The following is a 13405-nucleotide window of genomic DNA, read 5'->3' as shown; positions in this document are numbered from 1 at the left end:
TGAGAAAAAAAAGCAAAGCCAGTCAGGCCAAGCAAGAATTTTGCTACTAAGGGACACTTGTTCTGATGAGCTCTGGGTGTTATATGTAAGTGATGAATCACTAAATTCTACTCCTGAAACCAATATTACACTAACAAGAATTTTTTAAAAAGATTTTATTTGTTTATTTGAGAGAGCACAAGAGTGGGTGTGGAAGGACAGAGGGAGGAAAAGCAGACTCCCCACTGAGCAGGGAGCCTGATACAGGGCTCGACCCCAGGACCCTGGGATCACGACCTGAGCCGAAGGCAGACGCTTAACAACTGAGCCACCCAGACGCCCCTCATCATAATATTTCTTAAAGGAATTTTCATGCCCATTTTTCCTTATTTGATTTCCTGTAGTTCTCACACTTCTCAGGATCCTAAAAAACTCATTTAAATAATTAAATACCTTTGTAGAATTTCCCCAAATTATGTAATGATACTTGATAAGGACAGTTCTTAATAGTCTTCATGCTGTGACACAAAATATTATGAGGTGGTTGAAGAAAATTTAGAAAACTGAGTAAGATCTGGGTGTCTTAAACACCAATGACTTAGAAATAATTTTAATTATTTTTATGGATCAAAAGACATAGAATATCAGAATATCCTCCTACAGAGGAAGTCAGCCTATTATGTAATGGTAAGTATCTGTAAGAAATTAAGAGACTCACAGAACCCAGATTCTTTTAACGAACTCGCGGTGAACCATTGGACACATGTTTAATGTTTTTAGATTATGTACACCACAGGTGAATTTTGAAGTCCCATTCACAGTAAAATTTCATCTCCTCGTTGCCCGTGATGAAATATTGATGAAGTGCCAAGTTATTTAATTGGATGTACTATCATTAATGGCTGCTATAAATATATCTATTTTTTCCAGATAATTGGCATCCCATCCCCTTCATCCTTGTTTAAGCATGTAGTTCCAATGATGCGCTCTGAGAGCATGGAAATCACAGAATCCCTTGTTCTAGGTCTTGGCAGGACCAACCCAGGAGCTTTTAGGTAATTATTTTCATATGTTTTCTCTATGCTCTAAAATAGTAAATGCACTACTCGAGAGAAGGTGCGGTAGAGTTTTTTCTAATCAGGACAGTTCGTATCAGTCGTGACATTTACCAGTTAACTAGCCATGTAACATTTAACGAGTCATTTAATTTATTAGACCCTTTATTTCTTCATTTTGATTGAGCAAATAAGATTTCCCCAATGTTCTTCACAGAATTACTATGAAAATCTCATATATACTGTGTATAAATACGTTCTAAAAATGATAAAATGCCACGTAAATTTTTAATATTTTCCTACCTGTTTAGACCATGATGTGATTATTTTATAGGTTTGGTCTGTTGCTTAAAACTATAGTTTTTCCCCTTCTTGTTCGAGAGAATTAGATTATTTTTAGAAGAAATATTTATATACATACATTATTTCATTCTTGATGTTTTTGATATTAACAAAGCAAATCCTTCATTTTTGCCTGAGATTCTGCTTTGTTGTTGCCTGCTGGGCCTTGTATTTATTCTTTTGAGATTGTCCTCTGTTGATCTAAGGTGATGTTTGATGTTTTATCTCTGAGATAACATGAACAACAGAGACTAGGTTAGCAAATTGTAATAGGGCTGTATTTGTGGAATGGCATTCATCATAAATGAGGTTTTGGAGGATTATTTTATGACAAGTAAATACATTATTATGCTAATAGCAAAAAATGGGTTACAAAAATGATCTCAGCTTCTTAAAAAACAAATTCTCATAAATAGGAACAATCCAAAAAAAAAAAAAAAAGAAAGAAACAATCCGGAGGCAAATACTTTAAATGTCTGCAGTAGTTTTATAGATGATGAAATCGTGGATGCATTTTATTCTCTTATTATCCTTTTTTATTTTCCCAATCGACAATGAGCACATTTTCAGTTTAAAATCAAATTCCCTCGATTGAATCACCCTACACTGTTTTAGTGTAACTAAAACAATGAGGATTGTGTTTAAAACAGTAGAATTAGGGTTAACACTTGTCATTTCACATCATTATATTAGTATTTACATATTTGCACATCAGATTATATCTGTTCAGCCATTAATTTAAAAATGTGTATAATTTTTCTTCTAGGGAACTAATAGAGGAATTGCATCCCATAATTAAAGAAGCACTCGAAAGAAGGCCAGAGGTAAGCCGTATAGTTTTCTGTCATTAAATATTTATTTGGCAGATACTTATTGTCTTCTGTATTCTGTACATTATACCAAAAGTTAGAAATTGAGAAGTAAATATGTAAAAGATGGTCTGATGCAGTTTTCAACCTTTTTTTTTTAAGAGAGAGAGAGAGAAATAGCATGCAGGGGTGGGGAGGGGCAGAGGAAGAGAGAGAATCTTAAATAGGCCTCACACCCAGCACGGAGCCCAACGTAGGGCTCGATCTCATGACCCTGAGATTGTGACCTGAGCCGAAATCAAGAGTTGGACACTCAACTGACTGAGCCACCCAGGCGTGGTGCTCCTCAACATTTTTTTAATATACAAAATTCTTCCTTCCCCCCCCACAGAAGATCTTATGCAGAAACTCATTCTATAAAACATATTAAATTGCTGTAAAGTGGGGACAGTCAGGGTCTAGATCGGGGTCAGGAAAGCTTTTCTGTAAATGGCCAGATAGTAAATATTTTCACCTTTGCAGGCCCTACTGTCTCTGTTGCAACTACTCAGTCTGCATAGACTACTAAACAAAGGGACGGGGCTATATCCCAAAACAATTTTTTTTAGGCAACAGTGGGCCAGGGTTGGCCTGAGGGCCATATTTTGCCAATCCTGGGTCTATGTCCCTAAATCTACAGATCTTTGTCAGGTTCTGAGCAACTTTTAGAAACCACAGGTCTAGTGGGACAGATAGATTGCAAACCATAATTATAACAACGTATTACCCACTGGAATAAAATCACAGATCAGAGGTTGCACAAACTGCAGAGAAGAAAACCTCTGGCTCTGCCTGTCGAGGAAAAGTAGGCCTGAAGCACTGATACTTGAGGTGAAGTTTGAAGCATATTCCCCAGTGGACAAGCAAGGGAAAGACATTCTAGGCAGAGAAACAGCATTTGCAAACTTTATAAAAGAATGTGGACATTGCAGATGCTTTTGCATGTTTATATTATGGAGAAAAAGATGGATCAGGCTGCAAAGCAAGAGAGGAACTATCTCATGAAAGACTCCTGGTCTCAGCTTTATCCAGTAGACCAGTGAGCACCATATGGCATGGCCATTAGAACTGCTTGGAAAAGCTTCCTAAAAATTAGAGATTCCTGGGCCTATTGAGTGAGAATCCCTGGAACGGAGCCCAGAAATCTTTTAAAAACCACCTTAGATGAGCCTGGTGTAGAAGACTGAGAGTCACTGCAATTAATGTCACAGAGGAATTAAAGCAGGAGAAGGACATGGTGACAATAGGTGATCTTTTAGAAACTTTAAGATGGCATCTGTAAGGCTTCACTTCCTTTCTTTAATTCAGCCCTGTAGAGTTGTGGTAGTATCCCCACTTAGTAATTGATCAGACTTTTGTTTCAGAATGATCATGTTGATTATAGTGTAGGGTGATTTAATCGAGGGACTTGGAAACAAATTGGAATTGGAAACAAAATTAAGTAGCAATATTTATACTTCAGAATTTCAGGGGGAAAAATGCATCATAGCAAGTGAATAGATAAAGTACAATGATGTGCCTTGAATGTAAGATTTATTTTGAGCGCTTTAGACTCACAATCTTTCTATACATACAGAATGGAAACAAGTCAATAAAACTTTGCAGAAATCCTCAGAGATTGCTTAGAAACTATCCTGTTGAGTACAATGTGCTGTGAACTTTATAAAGAGTTAAGAGAAATAGGAAATGTAATGAGCTGGTCATCAGCAGATTGGTCTATGGAAGGCAGGAAACTGGATCGTGGACTTGAAAGTTGAAAGACTAATTAAGTAGGTTTCCAGTTGCTCTATATTGTGAAAGTTACACCACAGTGACATAATGAACAATAGAAGAAAGTGATACAGCGCATCTGTCTCTTCCTACTACACGAGTTCCCATTGGAAGCAGAATCCAGGGGAGACGTTACAGCAATTATGCTAATCATTAGTACTTTGGCTCTAACAAGACAAATTTATTCAGACCATAATGGTCAGAGAAATTTTTTCTTTTGCATTTAGTTTCTGTGTCAGAATTAATTATGGAGTGGAAAACTTCGGCACGAGCAAAATCTGTGAGGTTTTCTCATTCCCCTTTGTGTTATTTTCCCCCGTCTTTTTGTTATATTTTGGGGAATATCTTAGGGATTCTTTGTCATGCAGTGACAACAGTTTACTGACTGCTTCAGTTGTTTGAAGTTGTCAGATTAGCAAATCACCTGAAATTATAGGATGTTATTTTCTCCCCACACAAGGAGTATTGCCACATAAAATGTCATGTGATTTTCTTTGGCTCGTTAATTTCAAACGATTCCACGCGGATCTCCTTGTTTCAGTAGCCACTACAGTGATCAAAGTCTGCATTGCACATTATTCTTTCCAAGTTACACCAGCAGGTTTTCTGTCAACTTCCCAAAGGACTTTCGCTTAATATCTTTATATCTTTGGGCTAGAATATGAAGCGGCGCAGGCGTCGAGACATTTTGCGAGTACAACTGGTACGAATATTTGAACTGCTGGCAGATGCTGGTGTCATTAGTCACAGGTCAGTGCTGGGTTTTGATTTTCAAAACTTTGGAACGATTAGGGAACATAGTATTTTTTCTCTTGTGAAATATATAAAAACAGAAAAACCCCTTTGCCACAACACAAAACTGCTACACTGTGAACGTTATTTACAGAAGATGCATCCAGTACGTCAACCAGTGGCTAAAAAACATATTGAAAAAAATCTACGACTAGTACTTGATTGCTTCGGGCAAAAATTGGCTATAATGCTCCTAGGATTTTGATATTTGTAGGAATCTAGTAAGTCAGGCAAGTGGACAGTAGCCTTTTTTTGTGACTAACTTAATGATTTCTTACCTCATTTTAAAGATCTATTTCTTTTGGATTGTAAAATCATATGTATAAAGGCTAAACACTGTAAGGTTTGCAAATCTATTCCAATCGACTGTTATTCTCTCCTGTTGGGGACTATTACGGAATCCATGAACATAAATCATAATTCATAACTTTCCACCCTTCACCAATGAAAACATAAAACCTGGAGTTATTGCTAGAATAAAGGCATGTGGACACTAAGACCAGCCCCTTGAGGAAAATTCCACTGGCTTTGGGTTGAGAAATAATTATTTCCCTAGGAAGGGTAACTGTGTTGTCTGACTGTTGAAGGAGGGGGAAAAAAAAAGATCTGATCATCTCCAAAAAAAAGGTAACTGAAAAGAGATCTTGAGTAAAAATGAATGTTAATAAACAAGTGCAGTATTGTGACGTTGGCATTTGTCCTAATTATTTCTTAGTGTACCTCATACCTTCCATAGTTAGCATCAAATGCTTTTGATGAGTGCTTTCAAAATCGAGCTTTAATTAAGGAGAATTTAGACCACTGATTTACCTTTTCTTTTATAGTAAATGAAAAGAAAGAGAAAAAAGAAACATCATTCTTTTTTTTGTCCTACACAAAAATAAAACAGTGGAAGTTAGGAAAAGAGAATTTGAAACACACTGGCCTTAATGAAAAAAATCAACAATGTAATACGTATCTGTATCTTTTTTCTTTCTTTTTTGTTGTGTTAGTGAATGAAGAATCTTTGAATGGTACTGTTTGGGGGAACTGCAGGACATTGGTATATTTAAAATTTACAAAAGCTGTGTTCACTCATTAGCAGTAATGGTTTTGAACACAGTTATGTGTTTTGCTTTTGGTTTCATTGTTTTAAGAGAAAGTAGTACCATAAGGCTGTTGGTATTATGGACTTTTTATTTCCTTAATTAAGGGAAAAAAAAAAAAAAAAGAATTCCAAAGGCCAAGAAGGCGGGGATCTTTGCTTTGTTCACCCAGCCAATCTGATGTGCCTGATGCATAGGAGGTATTCAGTGAATAGTTGTTAAATGAATGTTTTATTCTGAGTCAGGTTGCAATCTATTAAATTGGTTTCCCATCCAGTAATAAATCATTACTCAGAAATTAAAAACATTCCTTTAAGGAATGAAGGAAAACATTTCATTATGATTCAACATCTTTTATTGTTGTAGACTGATAATTTTAATATACTATAGTACCATTGTGACTCCTTACTCTTGTTTTCATGGCCACAACTACTAAAAATTATTTTTACTTTAAAAATCACATATTTTAGAAGTACTTTTCAAGTATAGCAAGGAAAAACGATCAAAATAAATGTAAATGTAATAGCCAACCATTTATATAGCATTTATGGTTTACTAATCCTTTCTTATATAGTAACTAATTTATATTGTTACTAAAATGCTCTGAAGTAGCTACTGGTCAAATCTTTAATAAGTGAGGGAACAAGACTGGAATCTGAGACTTCTGACTAACCAAACGACCCCCTTCCAGTCTGTGGTTTCCAGGCTCAGAACCCTTGCCTCAAAGGAAAAATACTGCAGAGATTTTGGAGGCAACTCCATAGGTGTAGATAGAGGACTTGAAAACCAGCACTCTTACTTGAATTCTCTTAAATTTTTGTATCCCCAGTACTTGCTGAGAATAAGTACCTAATGGATATTTGATTGATTGTACTAAAGGCATAATGTGAATTTGCATGGCAGCTCTGAGAATATATGGAACTAGTCTTTCCTCTATCTTTTTTTTTTTTTTTTTTTTTTTTTTGAAGTAGGTTCCATGCCCAGTGTGGAGCCCACCATGGGGCTTGAACTCACAACGCTGAGATCAAGACCTGAGCTGAGATCAAGAGTGGGTCACTTAACCGACTGAGCCACCCAGGCACCCCTCCTCTTTCTACTCTTCTAAACTGATCCTCCCTATCCCATATGCCTCCTTATTTCCTTATTTTGAAAAGCTATATATTTTGCCAGAGAGGGACTAACATTTAGCACTCAAAATAGTTGATTAAAGGTGGATATGGAATTGAATAATAAAAATTACAATAGCAGTTTCTTGATTAAGAAGCACCATCTATTTTATATTTGTAAGCCAAAATCATGTTCATTTAATTTTTTATATAAAGTTGCACACTGCCATGATCGTGCCTAGTTTAATAAACAGTTGACCCTTGAACATGGATTTGAGCTGCATAGGTCCACTTGTATGTGGATTCTAACAGTACAGTACTGTAAATGTATTTTCTTTTATGATTTTCTTAATAATACTTTCTTTTCTCTAGCTTCATTCTAAGAATAGATTATATAATACATATGACATACAAAATATATGTTAATCGACAGGTTTATGTTATCGGTAAGGTTTCCCACCAACAGTAGGCTAATAATAGCTGAGTTCTGTGGAGTCAAAAGTTATATGCAGATATTTGACTGGGGTGGTGGGAGTAGGTGCCCCTAACCCTCACGTCGTTCAAGAGTCGACTGTATATTATTCTGAATTTGGTTACTAGGAATTTATTTTGATTTAAATTATAATTTAAAACCACATTTTCTTTATTTTTTTCAATATTTTCAGTGCAAGTGGTGGCCTTGATAATGAAACACATTTCCTCAACAACACTTTATTGGAATATGTAGATTTAACTAGACAACTCCTGGAAGCAGAAAATGAAAAAGACTCTGACACACTGAAGGATATCCGATGCCATTTTAGTGCCTTAGTGGCGAATATCATTCAGAATGTTCCAGGTATTCTTTCCAGTTTCTTAAAACATTACTGAATAGTAAGGGACCATCATGTACTTTCTTCCCCTGAGGATTTGCAGTCTAAGGTGATAAAGCAGCTTATGAACATAGTGGAAAAATATGTCAGCATAACATGGATGGCAAGAGTTTGTTTTACCTTTCAACTAGTGTAGTGAGTAGAAATCGAAAAAAAAGCAAGCCCACATAGATTTTTAATGATATTCAAGACACTAACAAAAAATTTAAGAAATCACTAGAAGAAGCTTCTTTAGGCAAACTTGTTCTAAATACAATGAGCAAAAAACAATTATGTTCCAAATGGTCATTGAGAATAGAATAAACAAGGTACTGCTGAATAATGGAAGGAGGGTGTAGGCTGCAGTTACAAGGTATGCTAAGGATACGGTGTTACTGATTGATTCCTTTAAGGTATATATGCCTATTTTTCCAGTACCTACTATATGCCAGGTACTGGTTTAGGCCCTAGAAATACTGATATATGCAATTACTTTTTTTAAAAAACCATAAATTATTTACAAGGATGAGACATAAAATGTGACTGTAGCCTTTGGTATACCATGTAAATGCAAATGTTTCTTTTTCTTTCTGTAAAAGAATTATTTTGTTACCTTTAAAAGAACATGCAAACAGTTGACTCTGTGAGAGTGAGAGCATGGGTTGTATTTTATAAAAGAGGCCTGCAAACATTTCTTTAGGTACATTAATTACAAATGCAGGAGGCCTGTTTTGAACTTCAGAGGGAAATGCTTTCCTGATCTGAAGCTCAGTTAACATAAAGATATAATTTAGTTCATTACTAAACATTTGTCTACAACTTCCGGATTGGTTCATTAAGATACTGTTGAGTTTCTTCAACAAGGATTGACGCAGAGAACTTGTAGATAGAATTTCCAAGTGGAAAGAATTCTTGGAGATCATCTCAACCAGTGGTTTTCAAACGATGTTGTTTCTCTTCTGGTGCCATCAGCAAGAAGCAGCGGAATAGAATGGGTTTAGACTCTAGGCTTCAACCCTTACTTCAAGTTGATCAGCCCCTCCTTTGTCTGTTCTGTATATCAAGAGTCCATGTAAGGATTCTTTTAAAAAGATAGCTGTGCAGCTGAAAACATACAAAGCTCAAAATCAGCTTACCTATTCCAAAGCTTTGTCTTGGCAATGAACCAAGATCCAGAGTTGCGTTCATGTTGATGTCTTGGCCAAGCTTACCATGTAGCCAGCAACAGCCGGGGAGAAGCAGGGTCCTGAGTCCCAGCTCTGTGCCAGCCTCTGAGCAGTACGTTGCCCGCCTTGAAATTCTGCTTGCAGAGATCCTGTATCTCTCATAATGCTGAGCTACATGGTGTCAGACTGCAGCCCTGTTTCTGGGTCTTGCACGTGCATCAGTGATTACTGTCACCAAGGAGGTTTTTTGGTAGGTGAAAATGAAAACTTTTGCTTGCTTTTTTGCAGTGTTATATACTCAATACCAAATAAGTTGACATGCATGTTAAAATAAAAAGAAATGGAAATAAATTTTTTCCCATCTGTTTTTTTTTTTTTTTTTACGTACAGTGCACCAGAGAAGAAGTATCTTCCCTCAACAGAGCCTTCGTCACAGTCTGTTTATGCTGTTCAGTCACTGGGCAGGTCCTTTTAGCATCATGTTTACACCCTTGGACAGATACAGTGACAGAAATATGCAAATTAACAGACATCAGTACTGTGCACTGAAGGTATTGCTTAGGAATCTGATTTCTTTTTTCTTACGTGAAGAGTGCAGTTAAATTTTTTTTTGTCTCTCAGTTCCTAGTAGTATAAAAAGGATAGATTTCTTCTGAGTACCTGAGAGTATATTTGCCTGCTGTATTCAAATATTTAAATCAACTGTATGTTGATTTAAATACATAAAATACAATGTAAAAAGTTACAGAATCTACCCAAAATTTAAATGCCATTTTCTTAAAGAACTGAGAATCGCCTCTTTTTTCCTACTTAAGTACTTTTTCTTGGTCTTTTTTTTTCTCTTCTCTTCCAGTACTGTCCAAGCTCATGCCTTATTTGGTATCATGTATTTACTTACTACTCATCATAAATTACTTAGTTTCAAAAATTGCTATTATACTCTTCTTTGTAAAGGAAAGAATTAAAGATATTGTGGCTACATAAGTATGAATAAAAATACCCTGCCTCTTCTCATTAAGCAACCAGCAGAAAACCTCTTGGATGTTTTAAGTGTAATTCTGATATTATTGTTTGAAGGCTATGTCTGCTGTACTGTGTTGTGGCCCTGTTGCAGATAATGTGGGACTTTCATCAGATGGCTATTTGTACAAATGGTTGGATAACATTTTGGACTCTCTGGACAAAAAGGTGATTATGATGGTGCCTTGAAGATTTTGTAATAAATCACACTGCATTTTTTGGAATTATAGTATGACCCACTGAAAACAAATCTTTTTTTTTTTAATAAGATAGGTTAGAATTATATGCAAAAAGCATGTTGTGTAAAAGAGGATGCAATATTTTAAGAAATTTCTAATTCTTATTACTTGTTTAAATAATGTTAATTTCCCTTTTATATTATAGGATTAATACAGTAGTGTGTGTGTGTATATATATATATATATATATATATCACGATAGGGTTTTAGATCTTTAAATAAAATACTAATATAGAATACATTGAGCTCCATGGAAGAAATACATTGTTATGTTTAATATCATTTTCTTGACCACTCTCCAATTAATCTTCCTTGCCTTCCCTTTTCCTTATTCTCCTACTGTATATGCACAGACTTCACGATTTAAAACAGGACTTAGATTTTTTCCCCTCAGAATAATTTTTCTATTGGCTTATCAAAAACAAGAATAAAGCTTGATAAAAATAACTGGAGAGGTTAATAACTCACTTTTCTGAAAGCACTTAATCACTCTTCGTATTCATCAGCCGCCTTGAGGGCTCTGCTGGAGGAGAGAATTGTACTGCTTAGAGTCTTGGGTAAAAAGCAGGAGACCAAGTATAATTTATCCATGTCATTTGTTTTTTCCTTTGACCGAATAAAATGAGAAGGAGTTGAACAAAATGAGACTGAGTTTTGTGCTTAAATACAATAAATATATATACTATATTATTTTAATAAAAATGTAGAGGAGTAGTTATATATAATACATAAATTTCTTTATCCTGGGCAATGTTGTGATCTTTACGTAGGTGCATCAGTTGGGCTGTGAGGCAGTTACATTACTGCTGGAGCTGAACCCGGACCAGAGCAACCTGATGTACTGGGCTGTGGATCGATGTTACACTGGTTCCAAGAGAGTGGCAGCCGGCTGCTTTAAAGCCATAGCTAATGTATTCCAGAACAGGTACTCCACATACTGTCTTCCATATTTTATTTAGCTTTTCTTTTTTTTTTTTTCCTTCTCTTTTCTTTAAGAAAATGTTTCCTTTTGAATTCAGAAATACTAAGAAACCAGTATTTTCTCTCCTTGAGCTCTACTGAAATTTAACCAGAATAAGAATAATGATCACCATGCATCTGTTGTGTACCTTTTGCCTTAAAAAAAAAACAAAAAAACCCAAAAAACAAAAAAACACCTAGTCATAGGCTTAACACTTGATGTCTGCAGCCTTGCCCTTTGTGTACCATATTTATTAATGGTGTGAAAGCCTCTAAAACTTCTCTAACATGTAATATTTGTCCCTAGGGATTATCAGTGTGACACGGTGATGCTCCTAAATCTGATACTGTTTAAAGCAGCTGATTCTTCTCGAAGTATCTATGAAGTTGCTATGCAACTTTTACAGGTTTGTAAGCAAATGTTAAAATATTACTTATTAATGATTTAATGAAGCATATAGATATTTAGCTTTTTTTTTTTTTTTAAGATTTATTTATTTTAGAGAGAGAGAGTGTGAGAGAGTGCGAGGTAGGGAGGGGCAAAGGGAGAGGGAGAGAGAAACTCCCGCAGACTCTGTGCTCAGTGCGGAAGTCTGATGCAGGGCTCGATCTCATGACCCTGAGATCACGACCTGAGCCGAAACCAAGAGTCGGACGCTCAACTGACAGTGCCACCCGGGAGCCCCTGGGCTTTATTTTTAATAGGGAGGCATGGCATCAATTCCTGATTATCATTAAAAATAGAAGACAAAGATAAGTGGTGCCTGGGTGGCTCAGTCGGTTAAGCATCTGCCTTGGGCTCAAGTCATGATCCCAGGACTCTGGGATCCAGCCCTGTATCTGGCTCCCTGCTCCGTGGGGAGTCTGCTTCTCTCTCTCTCCCTCGGCCTGCTGCTCCCCCTGCCTGTGCTCTCTCTCTGTCTCTGTCAAATAAATAAATCAATAAATCTTAAAAGAAAAAAGACAAAGATAATATGGGTCACTCGAGTCTACAAATAATATAGACTGTTCAGAAGTGCGTTACAGAGGGCTTAGGTACATACTCGCACATACACACCTGTATGTGCCAGTGTGTGTACACATAAAAACGGAGTGGTCAGGACCTGCGTGTGCATGGAACTGTTTCTGTCCAGCAGATAAGAATAATGTGAGCTAAATGTTTTTTTGAGAACCAAGTAAAAAGTAATTAGCCCTTTCATGATGTGCTTGTACAGTTTTTCTTTCTTAGACCAAGAAAAATAACCTAGAAAGTTAACTTACCAAACATGGAGGTAGCATTATTTTACAGTATCTAGCTAATTGGTAATAGGAAGAGTTTCTTCACTCTTAGCCACGTTAAGATTCAAGTGGACGCTGATGTTCCCAGAGGGTCTGACATGGTACTGATGCTGGTAGCTGCCGTCTTGGGAATTATACCCTCATGTCTTCATTAATTAAGAAGGTTCAGTGCCGTATCTCTACATAGTGTAATGCTAAAATAAGTTTTAGCTCCTACTCCATATTTAATCTGTATTTAACCAAGATCTGTTAGAGGATTTTTCTTTCACTTGTTTTATATAGTCCTGTTTTTTAACTGGAAAGTGGTAAATCTCCTTCAAGTAATTGTATATTAAGTTGCTAAAGTCATTCTCAGACTATGCTACTAACCCAAACCATTAGAATTAAGCACAAGGAGTATAAAGCCTTCTAAACAGTTACAGATCTTTTGCAAACATTCCTGGGAATTAGAAGGTAACACCTGAAATACTTTACAATATGCATAACTATATAATTTTTAAGCTGGAATAATTCTTAGCAGAAGATTTTATTTTTCAGTTGTAGCTGAAATTTAGAGGACTCATAAAATCTTGAATCTACATTCCTGCAGATCCTGGAACCGAAGATGTTTCGCTATGCTCACAAATTGGAACTTCAGAGAACGGATGGAGTACTCAGCCAGCTGTCTCCGCTGCCGCATCTGTATTCTGTTTCATACTATCAGTTGTCCGAGGAATTAGCAAGGGCCTATCCTGAGCTAACTCTTGCCATATTCTCAGGTATGATCGTTGAACTGGTCAGTGGGTTTTCTTTAGCAATCCTTTCTAAAAAACTACTTTTAGGAAATTTTAAATATAAGAAATTGGAGGTTGATTCAAAACAGAACATGTCTTTATGTAAGAAAATTTTTTCCTGGGGCGCCTGGGTGGCTCAGT

General features: G+C 36.2%; 1 protein-coding gene across 1 annotated transcript; it reads left to right on the top strand.

Moving 5' to 3' along the window:
* Positions 1 to 567: 567 nt before the first annotated feature.
* On the top strand, positions 568 to 13395 carry LOC145718893 (protein furry homolog-like; the record flags this gene model as incomplete). The annotated part of the gene is made up of 9 exons (XM_081810399.1): positions 568 to 1034; positions 2143 to 2200; positions 4653 to 4744; positions 7643 to 7815; positions 9385 to 9545; positions 10072 to 10182; positions 11024 to 11178; positions 11521 to 11620; positions 13081 to 13395. Coding segments are annotated over exons 1-9 (1242 nt in total), but the record flags the coding sequence as incomplete, so codon positions are not given.
* Positions 13396 to 13405: the final 10 nt, after the last annotated feature.

This window comes from Leptonychotes weddellii, unplaced genomic scaffold (assembly GCF_054177405.1).
Source record: "Leptonychotes weddellii isolate Sample4059 unplaced genomic scaffold, ASM5417740v2 HiC_scaffold_2460, whole genome shotgun sequence".
Taxonomy (NCBI): Eukaryota; Metazoa; Chordata; class Mammalia; order Carnivora; family Phocidae; genus Leptonychotes; species Leptonychotes weddellii.
The sequence above is the reverse complement of the archived record's forward strand: the minus strand, read 5'-3'. Positions and strand labels throughout refer to the sequence as shown.